The 25,218-nt window shown below is 39.8% G+C and overlaps 2 protein-coding genes across 2 annotated transcripts; one reads left to right on the top strand and one right to left on the bottom strand.

The window, feature by feature from the left end:
* The first annotated feature begins 2,799 nt into the window (after nt 1-2,799).
* Nucleotides 2,800-13,303, top strand: LOC125177697. The gene is made up of 5 exons (XM_047879933.1): nt 2,800-4,641; nt 6,603-6,808; nt 7,325-7,529; nt 12,683-12,868; nt 13,204-13,303. Exons 1-5 carry the CDS (start codon nt 3,131-3,133, stop codon nt 13,301-13,303), a joined length of 2,208 nt encoding a protein of 735 aa, XP_047735889.1. The 5' UTR covers nt 2,800-3,130.
* Nucleotides 13,304-17,333: 4,030 nt separating this feature from the next.
* LOC108678850 lies at nt 17,334-20,380 on the bottom strand. The gene is made up of 7 exons (XM_018167343.2): nt 20,151-20,380; nt 19,780-19,870; nt 19,115-19,576; nt 18,840-18,990; nt 18,422-18,507; nt 17,903-18,104; nt 17,334-17,350 (listed from the first exon to the last, which is right to left on the bottom strand). The coding sequence occupies exons 1-7, from the start codon at nt 20,186-20,188 to the stop codon at nt 17,334-17,336; spliced, it is 1,047 nt and encodes a 348-aa protein (XP_018022832.2). The 5' UTR covers nt 20,189-20,380.
* Between the last annotated feature and the right edge of the window lie 4,838 nt (nt 20,381-25,218).

Raw genomic sequence — 25,218 nt, 5'->3', positions numbered from 1 at the left:
ACGATCTCTTAACTTTTTTTGAAAGTATAGGCCCTGGAATCGATAGATATTTGCACTAGAAACCGAACGATATATATACTGATAATTTTGATCTTAAAGTTAAGGATTTATAAGCTAACAGCTGACATGTCAATAACATTTTTCTAGAGTTTGGTGGAGTTTCCAGTTGATTTGCGACAGTAATCACTTAATTACTAATTAAAAAAATGACTGAACCCAAAAGTCAGAAATTATTACCATCACTGCCTAGAGTTAAATTAACGGTTCGGTGAAGCCAAACTACTGAAACGGGTTCAAATGGCGTGGAGGTTAACAAAATTGCTTGGAACTGTACTCCCGTTTGTCCCATCGCCGGTTCCCATTATTCGCTACGCTACTCATATTTTTCCAGTTTGGAGTGAATGATGACATACGAACGAATTATTTTTAAATAATATATGTTCCGATTATAAAAATGAACAGTTTTAAGAGTCGAAACTTCCTCTGAACGCACATATATAGGCTACATTAGAAGCGTCTTGGGCAGCTACCAAATAAGCTCAACTAAATTGTTCGATTTTTGGCGTAGTGATGTTAATGATTTAAATGTCTGAACATTTTTTAGGTACAAATAATTTACATTAAATTCAATAACGTCAATCCTAGCTGGCAGTGTTGGTGCATATCAGAGCAGCGTGTCTATCATTCTAGATACGCAGCTATAGGCGCCTCACGTAAGTTCAGGTCTCGAATCGTAGATACAACGTGCATGCCTCAATTATTAGTTCCAGTCTAGTATCGTGAGTACAACAAGCATGCCTCACGTAAGTTTCTGTTTCGTATCGTGGATTCAACACGGATGTCTCACTAGGTTCACGAATTGTATCGTGGATACAATACGCACGCCTCACGTTAGTTGCAGTCTTGTATCGTCCTTGACAAAATTTAGAGGTGTGAGTGACCCTGCATTAGGGCCGCCTAGGACTCTGGCATCACGTAAATCAGCTTCTATCCCAAATAAAAATTAAGGGTGGCACACCGATGATTATAGGCGGCGATAGTAGTTTATAGGTGGCGTAATGGTGGGTGGCCAGATCTGCCAAAAAAACGAAATTAAAACATCGATAAACCGAGAGGGTGGCGAATATGGGTGGCAGTCATAGTAGAGTCATCGATGATTTATAAGGTCTGAATAATCGATAGCGCATGGCAGGCAAATCTCTTTTAAGCCATTGAAAACCGTTGCCTACACAGTGCAGGATTTGCCACTGTATTTTATCCGACTCAGAATGGTGTTATTGGGTTGCGGGTCATTCGAGATCAAGACGAAACCATGACTCCGTTCTGTGTGCTTGGCTTTTAAGATTAAGTTATGTTGAGAAAATTTTAGCGTGAATTCGGTAGGTACCAATAAAACTGACCGACAGAAGCAAGGTGTTCACAAATTTTTCAATCCAAAGTGAAGCCACTGGCCATGTATTAGACTGTGTCTGATATAAATTGTCCGAGGAACAATGGAAACTTTTGTTGCAATAAATACAGTTTTTCCATAGATGGCGGCGAATCCAATTTTTCATGTTCCCCTGAAATATTGCGTAAATTTATTGTGAATTTTGCTTACGCGCTAACTGGATGTTCTGGAAATATTGCGATCAATTGAGACTAATTATTGTATCATCAGGTATAAATTGTATGGATCGATGAGGTTTGTTCCATAATATTTTCAATATTCTCAAGTTGTCCCCTTTATCTAAACTCTAAAGCCACGTTGACGTAGTCGACAGCGGCTCGGCTCCTTTGTAATTAAGCACAGCGGCTAGGCAACAAGCGCAGCTAGTTAGACAAGTAAGCACACGTTCATACCGGTTGGGTTGACGCGCGGGTTGGCTTGACGCGCATCGACGTTGAGCATCCTTCTAATCTTTACCTTGTACTTCTTGAAACGTGTGCTTTCCGGATAATTTGCTTGTCACAAAAGTATCCTTTTTACGCAGAGGATATTAGTAAAAATTCGGTTATCCATCCTGATTTCGATAGTGAAATTTAATATACAGTCAGACAATTATTTTGATTTCAAGTCTAAATTTCTAATAAAGTGGCCNTTTTGCCAGGTACGTATCTTATCTTGTTGATGCCAATGCGGTTCCCGCTGTACCTGTACTCAAATATAAAGATTTCTTTAAGATTCGTAAATTCTTGTTAATCAAAATTTTTGCTTATCGTTGTTGAAATAAATGATTCATAAGGCACAATTTATTTCAATTCCCGCACGCAATTTTATCATAACGCTCTTTGAAATTCCGCATTTTTTTAAAGATTGAAGTAGCAATATCTATTAACAAATTACAATATTTTAATAAGATTGAACTAAATTGAGGCTAGATAGTTACTCCTTGCATTGGAACGTTTGAATTTATTTTATATAATATTTCTTAGCGTTTTTTACGTATTTAATAAATTCTTCAACAGCGATTTACTCTTCCAATGTGCATATTTTTTTAAAATTCGTAGGATAAAATATAATTAATAATATCCTGGCCGGCTAATGACCGAACGTCGAATATATTTAATAATATATTCAAATTATAATTCAGAATACATATATTTATCCAATAGGATTAAATATATTTTAGAATTGGAATCTTTCTTTCTTTTACTATATTCAGAAATTTCACATTTTTAATATTTCTATGCTTGCAGGGAAAGGTTTAATATCGTTGGCATTAAATTCAGTTCCTAATTATTGCCTGTGTCTGTTCAGTGCGTTTCCTCTTTCTGCAGATCCTGCAAGATGGCCGGCCCTGGACCAACTGGCGGATTTCCTGCACCAGCAGGCAGTGTGACAGAAAAAACACTTAAAATTTGCTTATGCAACATATTCGCTAACTTGAGTCTTAGTCCCATAGTCTTGGGAGCTCTCGTGAAGATAGAGTGTCAAGACAAGCATGATCATGAGACTTACATAGAATATCTGAATCGTCTTCGGGCAAAGAAAAATAAAAATTCTTTTTCGAATGCCGAATTGAAGAAAGAATTCTGTTTCAACTTAGAGAATTTCCAAAAAGAAACGAGCCCTGACAAGTTAGATGTCACTGCCCTTTGCAGTTTACTTTCCCACATTTTAACCAAAGTTAAGGAGTACGATTCAATCATGCTTAAAGATCTCAATAAGAATTTACATGATGTCAAGAAAATGCGAAACACTGTCTTACACAACATGGATCAACTTCTGAACGAGAAAAATTTCACTGATCTGACAACAATGCTGTTTGGGCTCATAGAAAAAGCTGACATATTCTATTCTTCCTCCCTGGGCCCTCAGGTTCCATATTTTCCCGCTGTAGACACAAAGCAAAAGCTTAACGACGAACTTGAAAAGGTTGAGAACCTGGACAAAAGTGACATTCATCGCTGTATTTCGCGGTTGCTTTTGAGCGGCAAAGAAGCGGTAGGGATGTTATGGGGGATCAAGCTGGACTACGAGGTTCTCTTGCTCGGCAACGACAAGGCTAATCGTCAGAAAGTGTTTCATCCTCTAGACGTGATGGTTAAAGAGCCAGCGAGCGAAGAATTCCTTTCATACACAAAAATTTTTGAAACCCCTGAGAATGTCGTCGTGGTTGCGGGCGTCGCCGGCGCCGGTAAGACAACCCTCGTCAAAAACATCGTACTGCAATTTTTCGACCTTCAACAGGGGACTGCTGATTACCTGAGTTCTTTTAACCAACTCGTCTTCTTCGAGTGCAGGGATCGCAGCATTAAAGAACTGAGTGACGTCATCGATAATCACTACAAAGACCTGTGTAGTGAACTAGGTAAAGAAAATGTCCTCGAGGCTCTCCTGCGTATCGATGTCTTATTCATCATCGATGGCTTCGACGAAATCAACGACAGTTCCAAAAAAGTCGTTATCGAGATTATCGAGAAAACGTGGCGCCGCAACTGTCGTGTGTTGATCACGACTCGTCCTCATGCCCTGGAGGAGAAGCTGGAGCCACTTCTGAAAAGAGAAGATGTCAGCTTTACACTGTACGAGATTATGCAGTTCAAGAAGCTTGAAGACCAACTTGCATTCTTGCGGCGGTATGAAGCATTTCTTTGCGCTCCGATTGGGGAGATGACGAAGAGCTTCGAGTCGCTAAGTGAGGATGTCAGAAATATATTCACCGAACCCATCAACTTGATTCATTTCTGCGAGATGCGTAAGCACTTCCCTGAGGAGATATCCTCATGGAAGACTTCAGGGGACGTGGCGCCTTCTAAGCTGCGCCTGTACAGGAAGCTCATCCAGAACAAACTAGCGGCCTCGATTGATACGGACTTGGGCGTCCTGGTGGACGACATGTTCGCTCTGGTCGGGGCTGAAGCCTTGCAGTTGCTCCGTGAAAACGTCGTGACTTTCTCAGAGGCAGAGTTGCTTGCCATAAAGCAGAGGTGTCACGTTGAACTGAAAGGTGGTGGCGAGGTCGATCATGCAGTTGTACTTTCAGAGGTACTGAAGGAGCACAAACCTTTCGGTTTGAACAGTAGTTCACGCTATGAATTCAAGCACAAGAGTGAGCAGGAAATGTTTGCTGGTCATTACATCGTTCAGCGCATCATTGGAGGGAGCGCCGACCCCCTCAATAGCATCCTGGGAGTCCCGACGGAGGAAATGACAAGGTATATATACGTGCTAATTAACCTGCTATACCTGCACGCAACGAGCCAGAGAGTAGCATGAAGCTTCCAGCCATGCGCAGTGAGCTGCATAACGTTTCCACCCATGAGCAGCGCCCCTGCGAAATATTCCCATCCATAAAAAGTGAGCACCTCAAAGTTCTCATTCATGAGCAGTGACAGCACGAAGCTCTGAGTCATAAAAAGTGAGCACCACAAAGTTCTCATCCATGAGCAGTGAGCAGCACACAGCTCTCAGGAATGAGCAGTAAGCAGCATTAAGCTCTCAGTCCTAAAAAGTGAGCACCACAAAGCTCTCATCTATGATCAGAGAGCAGCACAAATCTCTCATCCATGAGCAGAGAGCAGCACAAAGCTCTCAGCTTTAGCAGTGAGCAGCACAAAGCTCGACTCAGCCATGAGAGTGAGCAGCTCAAAGCTCTCAGCAATGAGCAGTGAGCAGCATAAAGCTCTCAGCAATGAGCAGTGAGCAGCATAAAGCTCTCAGCCGTGAGCAGTGAGCAGCACAAAGCTCTCAGCCGTGAGCAGTGAGCAGCACAAAGCTCTCAGCCGTGAGCAGTGAGCAGCACAAAGCTCTCAGCCATGAACAGTGAGCAGCACATGGCATATGCCGTGGCATAACTCAACGGAATCGCTGACCTCGCAACGCCAGCATCTAAAAATATTTCAATAACCCGAAGGCATCGAATTGATGATATCCGCTGAGTCTCTTGGATGAATATTTCTAACTCGTATTGATTTACACGTTTCATATTTAATTAATGTCGTCTCTGTATTGCTGAGTTCAAAATTATCTTATCAATTATCCCGCTTCATATAATGTGCTCCCAATCCTTCCCTCGGCCTCCCCCATCCCCCCGCTTACTAACCACTCCCCCCACGCCACAATGCTGCTCCTACACCTCCTACTTACTATTGTATTTACCCTCCTACTTATTATTGTATTTACCCTCCTACTTATTATTGTATTTACCTCCTTCTTACTATTGTATTTACCTCCTTCTTACTATTGTATTTCCCCTCCTACTTACTATTGTATTTACCCTCCTACTTACTATTATTTTTACCCTCCTACTTTCTATAGTATTTACCCTCCTACTTACTATTGTATTTACCCTCCTACTTACTATTGTATTTACCCTCCTACTTACTATTGTATATACCCTCCTACTTACTGTTGTATTTACCATCCTACTTACTATTGTATTTACCCACCTACTTACTATTGTATTTACCCTCCTCTTTACTATTGTTTTTACCCTCCTCCTTACTATTGCATTTACACTCCTCCTTACTATTGTATTTGCCCTCCTACTTGCCATTGTATTTACCCTCCTACTTACTATTGTATTTACCCTCCTGCTTGCTATTGTATTTACCCTCCTACTTAATATTGTATGCACCCTCCTACTTTCTATTGTATTTACCCTCCTACTTAATATTGTATTTGCCTTCTTACTTTCTATTGCATTTACCCTCCTGCTTAATATTGCATTTACCCACCTACTTACTATTGCATTTACCCTCCTATTTACTATTGTATTTACCCTTCTCCCTACTATTGTATTTACTAACCAACTTACCATTGTATTTACCGTCCGACTTACTATTTTATTACCCTCTTACTTACTATTGTATTTACCCTCCTCCTTACAATTGTATTTACCCTCCTACTTACTATTGTATTTACCCTCCTACTCTCTACTGTATTTGCCCTCCTACTTACTATTGTATTTGCCCTCCTACTTACTATTGTATTTACCCTCCTGCTTAATATCTGTCTCTTATACACATCTAGATGTGTATAAGAGACAGGAGTACGATTCAGTCATGCTTAAAGATCTCAATAAGAATTTACATGATGTAAAGAAAATGCGAGACACTGTCTTACACAACCCGGATCAACTTCTGAACGAGAAAAATTTCACTNTGTAATGCCCCAGGCTGCGGGAGGTGCTGCTGTACGTGGTGGCGGCCCTCAGCAGGGACAGCCCCCGCCACCTCACGCAGCGGTGGGGGGAGCTGAAGGAGGCCCTGAGGGAGGCCGGCGTCACCGGCGTCCGTGATGTGATGGACTGCGTCGCGCGCTGCCCTGACGCGGGGATATTGGGCGACCTCGTCGGGGGCGAGAGATGGAACGTCGTGGAAGGTGGGTACAGGTACGGGTACGGGTACGGGTACGGGTACGGGTACGGATACAGGTACGGGTACAGGTATGGGTACGGGTACGGGTACGGGTACAGGTACGGGTACGAGTACGGGTATGAGTATGGGTACGGGTACGGGTAAGGGTACGGGTCCGGGTACGTGTACGGGTACGGGTAATGCAAGTGCAAGTGCAAGCGCAAGTGCAAATGCAAGTGCAAGTGCAAGTGCAAGTGCAAGTGCAAGTGCAAGCGCAAGTGCAAATGCAAGTGCAAGCGCAAGTGCAAGTGCAAGTGCAAGTGCAAGTGCAAGCGCAAGTGCAAGTGCAAACCTAAGCTCTAGTGCAAGTGCAAGTGCAAGTGCAAGTGCAAGTGCAAGTGCAAGTGCAAGTGCAAGTGCAAGTATAAGTACAAGTACAAGTACAGTTGCAGCCTTTCAGGTGCAGCCTTATACAGGTGCAGCCTTACAGGTACAGCCTTACAGGTGCAGTACAGTAGAGTTACGTTGTGGTTGCCCACAGGTCGCAATGTTGCTGTTGTACCTATCCTGCTGCGACATGGTCGTCCATCTCGCGTGATGGTGGACATAGAGGCCGCGGCCCTGAGGAGGGAGCCGTGGAGGGCGCTCGTGGCGGCGGCGTGGGGCGTGGAGGTCAGGTTGACGCTCCGCCCCCTCGACGACTACGAGCCTCATGACGACCTCCTTCTGCCGCTGCTCAACAGCGGGTAAGAACCTGCACTGATAGGAAAAAAGGCCCCCGTTTTGAAACACTTGGGTGTTTCAAAGCCTTCCAAGCTCGACGCGTTTATATTTGTGCGGCTGGCGTCGTGTGGTCAGTGCGCCGAATGCTGTCATTGGAGGTGGTTGTGTGTGAATAGAACGGAAGCAAACGAACAAACTCCCAACAAATAAAATGGAAGATGAGGACGTGTTCAGGCTTCTATCATACGAAATAGAATCGCTGGAGTCGGATTTCATTCCCTCAGGGCAAATCTGTAAGGAAGATGCAACACCAGCGACCGCATCAAAAGACAACATGGCTCAAGTGGCAAGCCTCGTCTTAGAGTTGAAACCACAATTCCGAGAGCTATCGTTATTAAAGAACTGGTCGTCAAGAACGAAGAGTGCCCTGGCGGAAGACCGCCCTATCGCTCAGTTTGATAAATAAGGAATCACCGCGCTTGCCATCAAGATACTCGTCGTAATCACAGCATTTCTTAAATGATTGGAAGAGAGCTATTCAAAGAGCTGAAATGGATTTTACTCGGCTATGGAGCAGAGAGATGGAGTAACAATGAAATGGCAGCAAGCTGGTGTGGCGGAAATTGAAGGATCGAGCGGTTATGAAACTAAAGGGTAATGAATCTAACGACTCGCCTGGCAAACCCCCTCACCAAGGCGAAAGGAGGAGATCGGACTGATAATAGTATAAAAAATAAAACCTGCTCTCTAGTAGAGCCACAAATATCTTAAGAAATAATATTCATGTTTCTCATCTCCATCATCTGCCTAATGGGAGAGATTTTCTTCCAAGCCGTTGTTATGGTAAATAAAGATTCTGTTTGAATAAATATAAATAATAAATATAATAAAGGTAATTTCAAGTAATTTTATGTAAATGAATATAACAAAGTTACGACCCACGTTGGCCTACTCCGCTCAATACGAGTAGAATCCACATGCATGGCTCTCATAGGAGCCCTAGCCTCGAGGCAGTTCTCAGATACGAGCGCACATGAGGCAGCGGACCTCCGCATAGGTCACTCGGTCGGATGATATTAACATAGACCAATAACGAGACTAATATATATGACATCTAGAAAGCAAAACCTACCACGACCATAAAGCCTGTGTTCTGAATAAAAGTATAAGAACAGGGAGAGGTTAAAAAGATAAAAGGACAAAATAAACATATAGATAATATAAAAAACAGCAGAAATTTACCTAAGCCAAACACGGCAGTAAATACTCAAGAAAACCGGAAAACCCAACCCAACCTAACCTAACCCACCTCATATTTGTTCTAAAATACAACCAGGAAAACATCACGGTTGCAACGCCTATGAAAGAAGGTAAATATAAAATCCAGAAGGATCTCGCTCAAATTGATACGAACGAAATAAGTAAGTAATAAAAACTCGAATAACATGAAGAAAAAAGTAACGTGGAGAAAAAAAAGACTCGGAACATTACACAAATTCCCAAGCCCGGGTGTAAATCAGTTTCCATTCTACCGAGCTATATCAAAAATCTATCAAACCTGGAATTATGTACAGATGAGATCAAAGTACTTTCAAAAGGCTTAAAATTTATCTCATCGCCGGGTGAACCAAAGTTTTATGACCTAGCCAAGGCACTGGCGCATCTCACAAGAAGTATGAACTTGAGAACTTATTTTCGAAACAATAACAGAGACTCGATACCATTCGTAACGAAATCAAACTGGAATCCTCCCATACTTGAAAGCATGCCACTGAAAAATTATTTTAACAGAACTAAATACGAGCTAAAGAGATTACCAACTCAAAGAATTAAAAACAATCTTTCCCACAGGGATAGACTTGCGCTGAGGTCTCTACAAAACAATCAAAACATTATTATAAAACCAGCGGATAAAGGACGCGCAATCGTTATCTTAAACAGAGAGGATTATCAACTGTCGAGAAGCATCGCATGACCAAACATTACAAAAAACTACAATACAACCCTATGGACAAGCTTCACCAGAGAGTTCAGCTTAAGTGCTGGAAACTTAAAAACAAAGGGCAAATAGACTCAAAAACATATGCGTTCCCGAAACAAAAACGGAAAGAACTAAGGACTCCAACCATATTTATGTTGCCTAAAATACACAAACAAACGCAAAACGATAAGAAATTTGTGGGAAGACCCATAACCTCGGCCTGTGGTGGACCCTGTGAAAGAATAAGCGAACTTGCGGATTATTTTCTCTTACAATTGTCAAAAATAAAAAAAAACATATTTGAGAGACAGTCATGAACTGCTAAACATATTGAAAACACTGAAATTGAGCCCAAACGTCCTCCTAGTATCAATGGATGTTGTATCAATGTATACAAACATCATATTAAGAGAAGCAATTGACGTAAATCTGAAGGCCTATGATGCCAGTGTATTCCCGTATAAAATTAAAAAGATCAATACGTTGGACTTCGGAGAAATCTTAGAGCTGATACTTGAAACAACTTCCTGGAATTTAATGGAACGTTCTATAAGGAGCAGATCGGACTAGCAGACTAGCACAGGGTTCGAAATGCTCACCCGAAAATGCTGATATATCCCTTCACTCATTGGAGAGAATTTTGGTAGACCAAATTCCCAAACTGATTATGTATCGAAGATACAGAGATCCTGAGCGTAGCAGAAGAGAAGGATCTCAAAAGCTTTCTGGAGAAAATCAACATAACGCACGAGTCTTCAAAATTTACAATTGAAATAAGCAGTCATGAGCTTAATTTTCTTGATCTCACAATATATAAAGGGGAAAACTTCCGTAAGAACGGAGTGTTGGACACCAAAACTTACTTCAAACCTACTGAAACTTTCGAGTATATTCAGGCCTCAAGCGCGCACCCCTCATTTTGCTTGAAAGGTTTTGTGAAGGGCGAAATATTAAGGCACAAACGGAACAGCAACAATGTTCCGGATTTTATAAAAATTACCCTTATTTTCTATAAATACCTGAGACAAAGAGGTTACAGCAAAGCGCTGTTTTTGGAACAAATGAAGGAGGCTATGAGCGAAAAAAAAATCAGAAAGGCCAAAACGACACAACCTGTTTTTTAAACTAAAATATAACCCGCAAACATCAATAAATGACTTGAGGCAAGCTCTGTGTAAACATTGGCACCAGATCGATGGAGACGAGGATCTTCGATCACTTTTCCCGACACCGCCAATGATCTCCTACAAACGACATATGAACCTGCGTGAGTTCCTGGTAAAGTCTAAACTTGGAAAACCAATAACAAAAAACGGAGATCTAGATATCTTAGTTAATCTCGTTTGAGCATAAATAACAATAACCAGAGCTGGGCAGCGCTACTTTGAAATGTAGCGCCGCTACCGCTACATGCTCTAAATGTAGCGGGCGCTACCGCTACCGCTACATCCACTTGATTGTAACGGGCGCTAACGGGCGCTACTGCTACCGCTACAGTAAAATGTAGCGCGCTACATTAGCCGCTACAATGGCCAAAATTATTAGAGATCTCTTAATATTTATTGTTCTGCTATTGGGATTTACTCATAAACATTAAATGAGAATAAAACATTTTCAAAACATATCAATTCAACTTTATTGCAATTAACCTAACCAAACTAGTACTGGTTACTGTGGTTTGACACAGCAAATAGAAGTTAGTTATTTACTTATTTTTATGTTTTACCTTCCCTACATGGATGTCTACTTTAATCTACCAATCTCAAAAAGTATCCACATATATGTACAAATAAAAGACTGATTTTTTATATATAGATTCAAGTAGACATCCATGTAGGGAAGGTGAAACATAAAAATAACTGTAAGCAAACTGAAACATGAAAAAATACCTGTAAGTGGTAACTGGTAACAACATAAGGGGGGCGTCTACCCTAGAGTTTCCGGTTTTTAGTCTCATCTTAAAGCTGACATTCTGCCCTATCCAATGGTATCATTACCATCTCTGTACGTTGATTTATGCGTTCACGACAGATCATGGAAGGGAGGAGGGTGGGGGAGTTCTTTAACAAATAGAATAGGAGGAAATTCACTGCGAGCACTTTAAATAGAGTGTCGGCTTAAGGTGCACCTTAGTTACCCGCCTGGCGTCGTATGAGGAGGTGTGCATGCAGTCGCTCCCACCATCCTTGACTGGAATCAATCTCCTATAAAGTTTATTTTTGTATCCTTGCTACATTGAGTGCCTATTGCGATGCGCTCGGGGCTTTGTCACGCTCTCCTGAACATTCACACTTATTGCCACGGCAAACCTATCTCCTCCTAGAGTTTTGAAGCTACAGCGATGAGACATATACCATTCGATTCGTAAAGACCATACCTATCGAGTTATCGAGCCTTTTTAGATTTGTGCATAGTTTGTATTTAAAATGAGAGGGAGGGGGAAAAATTTGAAGAAAATAAGAAAAAATGAGAAGAAAACGGAAAATTGCGTGTAAAAATTTTAAGGCAAAAATCAAAAAAGGGCTCGATAACTCGATAGGTATGGTCTTTACGCATCGAATGGTATGCGTCTCAATGTTGTAGCTTGAAAACCCTAGGAGGAGATAGATTTCTACAGTACCCCTTTTTGTCCGTTTTCTATAAATTTCACGTTTTCTATTAATTTTCCTGAAAAAATCATACGAACAAAATGTTCTTGTATTTTGGTTTCACATATATGTGTGAAATTTCAGAAAGATCCGTTAGTAAATGTGGAAGTCTTTCTGGAGGGTATACCCCCCTTAAGTAAAATCTAAAGGCTTTATCTATAAATGTAGCGGTAGCGCTGTAGCGGCAAAACCTCGTATCGCTACTTAAATATGTAGCGGGCGCTACCGCTACCACTACATTGCCGTAAATGTAGTGCCGCTACCGCTACCGCTACTGAAAATGTAGCGGCCGCTATATGTAGCGCGCTACTGCCCACCTCTGACAATAACTAAATGAAAAAGTATGTAAAAATGGATTGCTGGTTCATTACAATGGATTGCAGGTCCATTACTATGGATTGCTTGTCCATTACAATGGATTGCTGGTCCATTACTATGAATTTCTGGTCCATTACAATGGATTGCTGGTCCATTACAACGGATTGATGGTCCATTACTATGGATTGCTGATCATATTCATGCCTCCCCTAACCCTCCTGGGGGACAGGGTGAGGCTGGTGGAGTTCAGCGGCTGCGTGGGCACCTGCGCTGGGACGGCCACCCTCACGTCCGTGGCCCGCGACGCTGTCCTCTACATCCGCATGGCGGCGCCCCTGGACCTCAGCGCCCTCGGGGGGACATACGAGTTCTTAGGTGAGTCTTTCCCAGCACGGGGGGCGGCGCCCCTGGTCCCGTGGGCACCGTACAATTATGTATTGTATAGTCGTTATTTATTGTAATGTTTGGTGATTATTCTGCAGGATAATCAACAAATAACAAATAATCACATAACATAAACTATTAAATATATGTAGTGAAATATTTAGTAATAAATATATATATGTATATTGTATAGTTCCTACATACCATATATGAAATATTATGCATATTGTTATAAAAAATATTGTATCACTATTAACCTCAATATTTATCATATTGTCATAATGATGTTACTATTATAATATCGTTATAAAGATGTAATAATGTTTATAATTTGTTTATGATATCCTTATTATTTGACCTGCGCAGTTGTGTGCACGCGCCCCCTCCTGCCCCCTGGCCTCCCCTCCCCCACGTGGCCGCTGCCCCCCTCCCCCCTGCCATGGCTGATCGTGGAGGGGGCAGATGAGGGGTCCTGGGGGGCCGTGGCCCACACCATCACTTCTCTCGCCCCCCCTGGCAAGAGGTGCGTAGCCCCCCGACCCCCGCGGGGGGAAATGGAGTTCTATTTGTTATACATCGTACAGTTATACATCGTTTAGTTATGCATCGTTTAGTTATACATCGTTTAGTTATGCATCGTTCAGTTATGCATCGTTGAGTTATGCATCGCTTAGTTATGCATTGCTTAGTTATGCATCGTTTAATTATGCATCGTTTAGATATGCATCGTTTAGTTATACATCGCATAGTTATACATTTGAATCGTTTGAATCTTTATTGACCTATAGGTTTCCCTATAGGTGTTTGCATTTAGTGATCGTTGGTAAGTTTGGGGGACGACCAAGTTGGGGGCGTTGTGTGTCTGGGGGAATGACACTGCAGTTTGTTTGCCCAGGTTCGGGTGGCTAGGGGTGCGGGCCTGCAGGCTGCGCGCCGTGGAGCTGCCGCCGCTGCTGCAGAAGCTGAGAGACGAGGGCCTGAGGACGGGCGTCGAGGGCGGCACGGACGACGAGGGCGACACGCGCGCCGAGGTTGACGAGTGAGTGGACGGCTGCCACTAAACTGTGGGCCAATGTTACTATATTGCTGAATGAGCTAATGTATAGACTACAATGATATTGTTTATGAATAGCGTCAAATGGGGGTAATAAAGGACGGGCTTTGTAAATTGGGACAGTCGGCCCACATTTCGTAGAAATGTTATAGCAGCTGGACTAATCAAAATATTGCAAAACCAAAACCAATGGAATGAAGTTCAACATTTTTACTATCTATGTAGCATAAAGCAATTTAAGAAATCATACATTTACTACCTCAAGAAAATCCCTGAAAAAAGTGTGAGAAGTGAGACTTTGAAACGTACCCCTGCTAAGGTCTGTAGCAAAAAATATGTTCGCCGTCTCAAAAAATATTACCTGCATAAAAGTTGCACACAGGAGGTGTGCAACGTATCATTCCCCCAAAAATATGGCCATTTCAGCAGTACGGGGTAATAAGGGACACCCCCTCGGGGTAATAAGGGACACCCCTAAAAACGCATATACAGTAGAAACTCGATTAGCAAAGGCTCCAATTAACAAAAAATCAATCAACAACAAAATTTTTGGCTATTTACATCGCTCAGTGAAAAAAAATTTCACTTGCCGAAAAATTAATGCATCATCAGTCATCACAATATTGTGCACAGAATGTCATATAAAGAATTGTGCAACGGGCAACTTAAAATGAAAACTAATTAACCTAAACCATGATTAATTTCTACAAAAAATATGATGATTTTCACTAGAATATTACTTTCTATTTTGGGTATGTTTTTAAAATCTTTTTTTATAGTGAATTCACTTGACCGAATTAAAATGGTGTGTAATTACAAGCCATCCTGAAAGCTTACAGATACAGAATAAATGCCGTACGTCTGCTGATAAGAAGCTTGCAGTGGACAAGGTTGTTGTAAATGCTCAATGGCATGTCCATGGATACGGTAATATCGCATCAATACTACGGTAATGTATGGATATGGCAATATCTTATCAATAAAGGATAAACAAGTAAAAATCACAGAAAATGTCATTTATTCTACATGTACATCATCTACAAAGGAACAGGAGGGCTTCAGATTACTGTTAGTAATAGATGAGCACACTCTGCATGCTTCAAACGTTTCAAAATTGAGTTTTATTTCAAGTGTCCCGGATTATCCTGTTTCCAGGGGTAATTTGGGACGCTTTTATTTTGCGTCAGGCACCTTACGATTACCATATGGAATTTTTTTGAAGATGCCTTACAATAGCCCTTGCAAAGAGCTATAAAATGAGCCCAAACTTCTTATGAAATGTTTCATGGTAAGAAGTTACTGAAGAAAAACTCTCAAAACCGTCCCTTATTACCCCGTTTGACAGTAATTGTGTCTGATGGCCGCCGCAAGTTGAAACAAAATGGCGGCCGATGATGTTGACCGCCCACTCTGAAGGCGTCCAATCATCGGACACAGCGCCATCATCATGACAATCTTCATTTGACATATTAGAATAATGATAGGTCGTCATTACTGTTAATCCTATATCTTAACCTGAAATTGTATCATTAATATCTATATTTACATAAGTAATGTATTTATTTTATTATATATTATTTTATATTATATTATAGCAAAATAACACATAACATATATTTATTATTACAACAAATATACATAATTCTTAACCTATATCATTATTATTTTAATATATGAATGATAAGATGATGGCGCTCCGTCATTGGTCGCCATTTGACGGCCAATGGAAGCGCCACACAAGATGGCGGCGGCTGGCATGCCACATGCCACGCAGGATATTCACTGCCGTACTCCCACAGCTGGCATGCCACATAGGATATTCACTGCCGTTCTCCCTCAGCTGGCATGCCCCATGCCACGCAGGATATTCACTGCCGTTCTCCCTCAGCTGGCATGCCACATGCCACTGATTGATGAGGCTGTGTGCGTGTTTTGTGTGGGATTAATGAGGCGGTGTGCGTGTTTTGTGTGGGATTAATGAGGCTGTGTGCGTGTTTTGTGTGAGATTAATGAGGCTGTGTGCGTGTTTTGTGTGGGATTAATGAGGCTGTGTGTGTTTTGTGTAGGATTAATGAGACTGTGTGTGTGTTTTGTATGGGATTAATTACGCATTGTGTGTTTTGTGTGGGATTAATGAGGATGTTTGTGTATTTTGTGTGGGATTGATGAGGCTGTGTGCGTGTTTTGTGTGGGATTAATGAGGCTGTGTGCGTGTTTTGTGTTGGATTAGTGAGGCTGTGTGCGTGTTTTGCGTTGGATTAATGAGGCTGTGTGCGTGTTTTGTGTGAGATTAATGAGGCTATATGTGTGTTTTGTGTAGGATTAATGAGGCTGTTTGTGAGTTTTGTGGGATGTGTGGGATTAATGAGGCTGTGTGCGTGTTTTGTGTTGGATTAATGAGGCCGTGTGTGTTTTGTTTGGGATTAATGAGGCGGTGTGTGTTTTGTGTGGGATTAATGAAACCGTGTGTGTGTTTTGTGTGGGATTAATAAGGCTGTGCGTGTGTTTTGTAGTGTAATAAGAGTGTGTGTGTGTGTTTTGTATGACGCACGGATGTCCCTCGCTTCACTGGCATTATATATCGCCGCATTTAACGGCCTAGCCAGTCTATTTGCAGTTTGATATCATTTTATATAATTAGTTTTTACATAATTTTATTTGTAACGCAATTATTTTGATATTTTGTTGAATGAGTTTTAATATATGAACATAGTTCTTGTTCATAATGAAAACAATAATGAAAACTTAATGAAAATTGTCTTCATAATTTATGAACATATTTCCTGTATTGTTGCAGGGCAGAGCAGAGTGCTGAGCTTGTTCCTCACGTCTTGCTGGCGTCAAACATCAATGATGGCGACGAGGAAGAGAGAGACAGGGAGAGAAAAAATATAACTCCCACTGAGAGAAATGGGTGGGTCTGGATGACCCACTTAGGTGAGTCATGGCCCGTCCCATAATTGATCTACTTGTATGACCCACATCCCCCAGATGTGGGTCATGCTGACCTACTGCTGGCCCTCTAACTCCCAATTCTTGACCCACTTGTGGCGCCAATTACCTTGCTTATAGCACGAACCAAATGTTTGTACCGTACGTGCAGTGTTATTGAGAAGGAATAATCAGACAAATAGCATTCAACGAAATGTATTGGAAAACGGCTCTGCTGGCTAAATAAATGTATTTATATCGTCTAAATCTCGTCATAATCCTTTAATGCATAGTAAATTTCTGCCTAAGTCACAATGCATGAATACTGGTGCCTACACGCTCAGCAAAACAAGAAAAAATGTGAGTTAAATGGCACAAAACGCTTATTATCGCAATAATGCGAGAACAAAAGTCAACGGCTTAAATAGCATTCGCAACATAAAATAAATGTTCGGTCGCTGGAAAATATATTCCTCTGAAATACTACGTTGCAAAACAATGTTAATTCTTACTAAAGACCATAGTTATCTAAATGATGCGAGATCAAAAATCAACCACTAAACTAGCATTCGCAACATAAAATAAATGCTCAGTCGCTGGAAAATAGTCCTCGGAAATACTTTGCAAAGCAATGAAATAAAGTTAGTGAGCAATAAAGTAATGCCAAAAAGCAAAAAAAAAATAATATTAAATTCACGTCACTAATCCCTGGACTATACAGGCATGAGAAGCTGCTGATGAATCAAATAGTCGAATTGTAGTCATTACTGATCGAATCATTTAATTTAATGGTTAGGGCAGCTACAGCCATGGGCGTTTTTGTTGTGTCTTTGAAGCCTAAAATTGTCTTTTGAAGAAAACTCAAGGTGTTCTTGTGGGTTGAAGGATAGGAACAATTCAAAATGTAATAAAGAGCAAGCCAAAGAACGGTTGCATTCAAAAGACCCTTTGTACTACAGATCGTACATTTTTCGGCAACTAGCTCAATTGGAGTATCGACTGCCGAAGCTCGAGACATATTCTCAAGAGATTTTGCATTTTCTAGCGCCTTTTCTGTGGGCATGTTTTTCCTGTTGTTACCATGACCTAGAGTGACGGGCATAAAATCATCACTTGACAGCAAAACTTCGCCAGTTGATGGCATCAAGTAGGTTGCATCAGGAGGGACACCAGAAGAAGATCCAGAGGCAGCAGTATCTCGAACACTGGACTGAGCCTCGTCCACCGAGGTGGCTGAAGTGCTTGGCTTCGGAACCGTCATAATAAGATGAGGCGCCAGTTCCTGAAATTTAAAGAGGTATGTTATCACAAAATCAAATACAGCTTATCAGCGAAGTTATTGATATGGCCTGTTCAACATAAAATAAGAAGAGGCGCCAGTTCCTGAAATTTGAAGAGGCATGTTATCACAAAAACAGTGCAGTATTTAAACGAAGTAAGTGATTAATAAATTATTATGAAGACAAATGTTTCATATTAATATCAAATAAATATGAAGGCAACTTAACAATAAATTTTAATCTAAAACTCTTATAAGCGAAATTGAATGTTATTTCTGTGATTGTGACGACCAAGTCCATGTAGAATGACCCTACTGACTTCATTCAAATCTGATTCGACGCCAACGTGAAGTTCCTCTTTCAGCAGCGAAGGCAGGTGGCAGAGCGCTCTACAACATCGTTGCTCTGAAAAACAATAAAATTTTTAAGAATTCATTTGATATCAGAGGATTTTTTAAGGCTAACGAACAATTAATTCATGGTTTATGGCTTAGAACATTGCAACATCACATCTTCAAAGAAAGCTAATCTATTCACAGAATACGATGCAATCGAGGTAAATTATGTACCTTTTTTTACCTCATTTCCTTAACGATATAATTTTTTTAAATACGTAGATTTCAATAAACAATAACGATTCAATCTTTAATAATTTGTAAGTCGATCATTGAGAGCACAGAAATGGTAGAGACGGACAGTAAATATAGCATGAATTGAATTGCTTCTGTTGGGTTTACCTTCGATGTCATCCGCTGGTGCATCTAGCAGAGACATCAGATCCGTGTGGTCTTTGGCAAGGTGTAAAATAGCTGGAGCATAGGCTATGAGCCTCTTCATCATCACTTCCATGATATCCATTCCAGTGAGACGTCGAAATTCCAGGATGATCTGAGAATCAGAAATTACATTTTTTTATTTTTTCATTAGTTATATCAAATGAATTCACTGCACAGCGCCATAGAAGTTAACGATACATCGCAAAGGATGAATTCGATACACTTATTCCACCAACCTGCTGTTCGTCAAAAAGGAACGGGAAATCGCTCTTCAGTTTCTGAATCTTGACCATTTCAGTTACAATAAGTCTGCGACGGTATGGAAAGGTCTTGTCCATAAGGTCATCAATCTTCCTCGTGTCCTTAAAGTTCTTTTTATAGTCATTGATCATGACCCATTGGTGCCGCGCCATAGCAGCATCGTCATCCGCCAAAGTATTAGGCGGTAAATAATTGAGCACTCCAAACGGTGGTTTACATTTGACAGCGCGCCGCAACTTATTTTCGCTCGAATTCTTTACACTTTTAGTCGGTGTTGAATTTAGCTCGTTTTCATTTCGAGGACTTGCTGATGATTCTGAATTGCTGGACAAGAGCGTACGCCTCCGTCCACGGTAGGCTTCGACAGCTGGTACTTCAAGGTCCCGTCGCTTCCTCGTGTTCCTTAGCTTCTCGGATAGACGAGTTCTCCAATAGACCTGGAAGTTAAATTTCGAGGAAACCAGAATTACATACTCAAAGCATTTCATATACATTCTGAATTATTAAAATGTAAGGTATACAAGGCAATTCCTGGAGTCGAAATTTTTAAATTTAAATGCATAATTTTAGAGCTACCACTACTATTATTAGGTTTTAGGTCATATATATTTAACCAATAAAAAAATGATTCATGAATTACCACGGAATCTCCAAAGGGAAGAGGAGCCAGAAATGGGTATTTCTTCACAATTTCAACCGCAACGGACTTGTACTGACTTGGAGTAGGATAACTGAAACATAAATTTTTGTAAATAAAAAATGTTACGTTCTATGCTCACTAATATGACGTTTGGAGTTATTTAAATACAATTCTAAAACATTTAGCAGTAAGCAGTTGTGACCAAATGCTCAATTTATACGCAAAACTGTGTTTATAAATACAGTTCACTGATTACTGAACCTTTTAATTATTTTCAAGAGGTTTAAAGCCAGATGTCGCTTTTTAGCCAAAAGTTTTTGCACAAGATTAGCCATCAAAAGAGCATATCATGATAAAAATGAACAACTCACAATGTGTAGCGGGTGATGGCTTCATAGAGATGATTCATTAACAGAATTACATGAGGTTTCCGCAATGTTTTCTTCTGATGGAGAGCGTTTCTGAGGCTTGTAGGTAATGTGTCCTCATCAATTGAAAATTTATCTGGCCATTCAACCTGGTCCTTTGAGTGGAATGAATCATCTGCCACGAGTAAAGTCGAGGTACTTTGCGAATTGGGTAAATTTGTGTTTTTTGGAGAAACAAGTTCTTCTGATGAGACAAAGGGTTCGCCAGTGTCAGAAGCCTCCATCATTTCATTTCTGTAAACCAAAATTCTTAGATTAATGAAAGCTGCTACCCGACTTGTCAATAAGAACTTTCAAAAATTTTAACAACAGGTAAAAATAATAATATTTGATATACTCAATCTGGAGCAGGCCTATGTATGCAGATGTAACAAGAATTTGGCGAGTAGAAGCTCTCCACATCAACTAATACATTTTTAACGATTATCCTTAATCAATATAATAAATTAATAGATAAGATGACTATTTACATCAAAAGTTATGAATATCATTTACCTTTTTCCATCATCCAGATCCAGCAAGTTAATGAAATTCATCCTCAGGATGCCAACATCAGGTAACTCTGATGGTTGAACTTCACAGTAGGCCTTAAAATCTTCGTCATAACATTCCAGAAAGCAAGATGTTAGAGGAGGAAGATCTTCTATTCTTGTGCTGAGTATAGCATAAGCTTCAGCTAACAAATGTTCTTTATTTTGGCAAGTTACTTTCACAATTCTGTTTTTGCACTTAATCAAGTACTTCATTTTACATGCATGTAAATATTACTAGTTTTTCTGCACAAAATGAGACATGACAACAAGTTCAAAATCACCGCATGAATACATTGAAAGGGGATATGGACTTAGCAATTGATTGAATCATCTGCCACGTGTAAAGTCGAGGTACTTTGCGAATTGGGTAAATTTGTATTTTTTGGAGAAACAAGCTGTTCTGATGAGACAAAGGGTTCACCAGTGTCAGAAGCCTCCATCATTTCATTTCTGTAAACCAAAATTCTTAGATTAATGAAAGCTGCTACCCGACTTGTCAATAAGAACTTTCAAAAATTTTAACAAAAGGTACAAATAATAATATTGATATACTCAATCTGGAGCAGGCCTATGTATGCAGATGTAACAAGAATTTGGCGAGTAGAAGCTCTCCACATCAACTAATACATTTTTAATGATTATCCTTAATCAATATAATAAATTAATAGATAAGATGACTAGTTACATCAAAAGTTATGAATATCATTTACCTTTTTCCATCATCCAGATCCAGCAAGTTAATGAAATTCATCCTCAGGATGCCAACATCAGGTAACTCTGATGGTTGAACTTCACAGTAGGCCTTGAAATCTTCGTCATAACATTCCAGAAAGCAAGATGTTAGAGGAGGAAGATCTTCTATTCTTGTGCTGAGTATTGCATAAGCTTCAGCTAACAAATGTTCTTTATTTTGGCAAGTTACTTTCACAATTCTGTTTTTGCACTTAATCAAGTACTTCATTTTACATGCATGTAAATATTACTAGTTTTTCTGCACAAAATGAGACATGACAACAAGTTCAAAATCACCGCATGAATACATTGAAAGGGGATATGGACTTAGCAATTGACGGACATTTACAAAAAATGATTTTGTGGTTTCAGTCAAAATATATCCGTGCAGATGATTGCTAAATTGAAATTCAGACATGATTTTGCCTAAACAGTAAATTTCTCCACATATATAAGTCATCTTTTTTATACATCCAAAAATGTAAGAGTCATTTTTGAAACCTATAACCACACACAAATTTGCACAGTACTGCACTCCATTGTACTTCACTGAGTTACAGAGAGATATGTTGGTTTCAGAGCCGGACACTGGAAGAACAACATCTAAATCTTCCAGAGAAAGAAAAGATATGGGGATGGTTTTCTGGGATGAAAATTTCATTTCCATATCTGGCAGAAACAGCATATTCATATGATGGTAACTTTGCAAATACTGATGTCTCGCAGAAACAGCATATTCATATGATGGTAACTTTGCAAATACTGATGTCTCTTAGCCATGGTAAGACAGCTGTTCTTGAAGTTCTTGGATCTCTTCATTATTGTTTTCAATGAAGAGTGTTTACCTTCAAACCGAAGAGTGCTATTGTGGATCAGTGGACCAAACTCTTTGTACTGTGAAGCATAATGTAACATAAAGTGTGTTTTGGGCTTCACATTCAGGTGATTGTTGACATGGAAGAAGTCTTCCAAGAATTCTTCTATCAACAGCTTCATCTGATGAATTTCTCCATACTTCAGAGAAGGTGCCATAATATAGTCCAATATATTCAAATATTGGCAATATAATGCCCATTGCTTGTCATTAATGGGCACAAGATGACCAATTAGAAGAGGCAATAATCGCACAAGACATAAAGACTGGGCAGCTGTCTGTTTGATAGTTACTTTACTTCCAGATTCTCCTATCAGTTGAGTTGGCTTGTTAGTTTTATCTTTCCCACAGTAAGGAAAATTTTGAATTCTATCATTGAGTTCATTCAATGAGAATAATTCTTCATGGATGCAGTGTTCTAATACAACCTTAAGTATCTCAAAATGAAATCCTTCAAAGAGGTCATGGGCAATATCAGAAGGTGACCCCCAGCTAATGTGGAAGTATTTCAACTCATTTAAGATACAATCCTTCTTCAGGCCATAAGCAGTTGAAAGGCTTTGGTCAACTTGCATGTTTGCCAGCTTTGCATTGTGACTTTCTTTTGAAGTTCGTTCAAAACTTTCCTCAGTAAAATGCATGTTTCTACTGTCTTTTGTTGCATTACAAAACCGACAAGCCTTATATGATGAAAAGCTTTCAAAGTAGCCTCCCAACTCATGAGCCGCAAGGTTGTCAGCAATGACCATTGCTACAGTTCCTAAGAAACACATGGCTCCAAACTCTGTTTCAACAGTTATACCTTCATTTTCTAGTAGCTTCAAGTCATCAATAAGACATCTCATCACCAGATCTAATCCATGTTCTTTGATGTGTCTCCTTTCTGTCAATATTGCTAACCTTACCTTATGACCTTATGATGAGTTTAGGACGTCGCAGTCCACGGTCACGCTGATGCGCCGCCTTCGTCGTCCTCCGTCTTTGTTTTATATAGGGTAGATCCATTATCTGGTTTTTCAATCAAATAAGATATGTGTATCTGGTATTTTATTATAGCTTAAAAATATCATTCTGGTCATTCATCATTTTGGACAATATATGTAGTCACAATTCATGATGAGTTTGAAAAAATTTCTGCTGAGTTCTCATCACAATTCATGATGAGATGAAAAAGTTTGCACTGAATATCATTAAAATTATTTTAAAATTCATTGACTGATTCAGTTTTAAAAATTGAGGCTCTAAAGCACATAATAATAAATTATATCAAAATCTATCATTAACATCCATCTTTGTTAGCAGTCAATGACTCTGTAATAATTGCCGCTGCACTGCCTGTGCAAGGCAGAATTCAGGGGAATAATATTACAGTGCTGTCCTGTCAATCAATTACCCCAAAATATTTGTTAATATATTTCCCAAATGCCTGGCTACTTTAAATGCCTGGCAGGGCAGTTGGGAACTGAAAATCAGACTTTTCAAATGCAAAAACAACTCAGAACTTTTATGTAAGTAACCTCCATATACAGGAGGTTCCATTAAAAAATGTTCACTATACAATAGCATAGGTAGTACTAGTACCTACACATATCTTATTGGATCAAAATACCAAGATTTGGACATTCATTTTATAACTCATATGTGCATGGAGCTAAGGACCCTGATACGAGTTCATGAAGTTAAATCAGGGCTGAATTCTTGAAGAGTATTTTATAAATAGATATTAGTAGGGCTAAGTAGGCTATATACATACATACAATATTTATACGAGATTGAAAAATACTTGACTATAGTTCACTCTTTATGATTCAGCTTGATATGTTGGAACTGAGCAATTAACAATTAAGGCTTGATATATTTTCAATGTATTAATAATTATTTCTATAATTCCATTCAGTAAAATGTAGGTACCCATGCTGACAGGCAGTAGGTTAGCAAGCTGACTGAGCTGGCATGTTGTGAATCATGTGATATACCGTACACAGGAATTAAACACATTGAAATAGACTTGCCTTCAGTAACTAGGTTGCTATTTTATAGCTTGCAAATTTCCAGAATTTTAACCAAAAATTCCAGAATTTCATCCTGAATCTACAACACTCCACAGTCCACACCTCACCTCACAGAGTCACAGTCATTTTTCAGCATAAGCTTTTATTAAAGTTTTACACTTTTACTGGATTAGGTACATTGACGAAGTTACTCATTTCTAATGATTACCTACTCAACCAAAATAAATATTAGCGCGGTGACAAGTAATTTTCTCCATTACACACATTAAATTGAAAGCCGTAGTCAAGGTATTGTCACAAATCACAATCAAACGCAGCGAACTTATTTAAACTCAAATGTTCATAAATTAAATAACATAATTTGCTTCTTTATCACTCGAGCAGCAACAATCGACGCTGATTCATGAAAATAAGTTGCAACTGCAACTCTGCAAGAGCGTGAAAAGTAGGATAGGCGGCTACTCGAGTTGACTCGAGGCTATAGCTATAGTGATCAAGTATAATTCACGTTTCCAAGGCTTCTTTGAAAATATGCAAAACTTGGTAATCAGTTTTTATTTACAATTTATCAAGCACAGTAAAAAATGCACTTATCACTTGAGGCTCCTGTACCTAAATTAGGCTCGATCTTCATAATGGCACGACAAGAGGAGATGTTAATCGTAACAAAGATGGCCAGCGTCTTGCGCTTTGTTAGAAGACGCTACCGGTAGAGGGTGTTAATCGCGCCAGTTAAGTTGCCATTAGCTGCCATTAGCGAATAAAATATGGGAAAGATCTTTAGTCACAAGTCGAAAATTACCTTTTTAATCTGTTAGTATTTTTATTTTATCAAGTACAGTAAAAAATGCTCGTATCAC

The sequence above is a fragment of the Hyalella azteca genome, unplaced genomic scaffold (genome assembly GCF_000764305.2).
Source record: "Hyalella azteca isolate HAZT.00-mixed unplaced genomic scaffold, Hazt_2.0.2 contig4227, whole genome shotgun sequence".
NCBI lineage: Eukaryota > Metazoa > Arthropoda > Malacostraca > Amphipoda > Hyalellidae > Hyalella > Hyalella azteca.
Note: the sequence above shows the minus strand (reverse complement) of the source record. Positions and strands in the feature narration are given on the sequence as shown.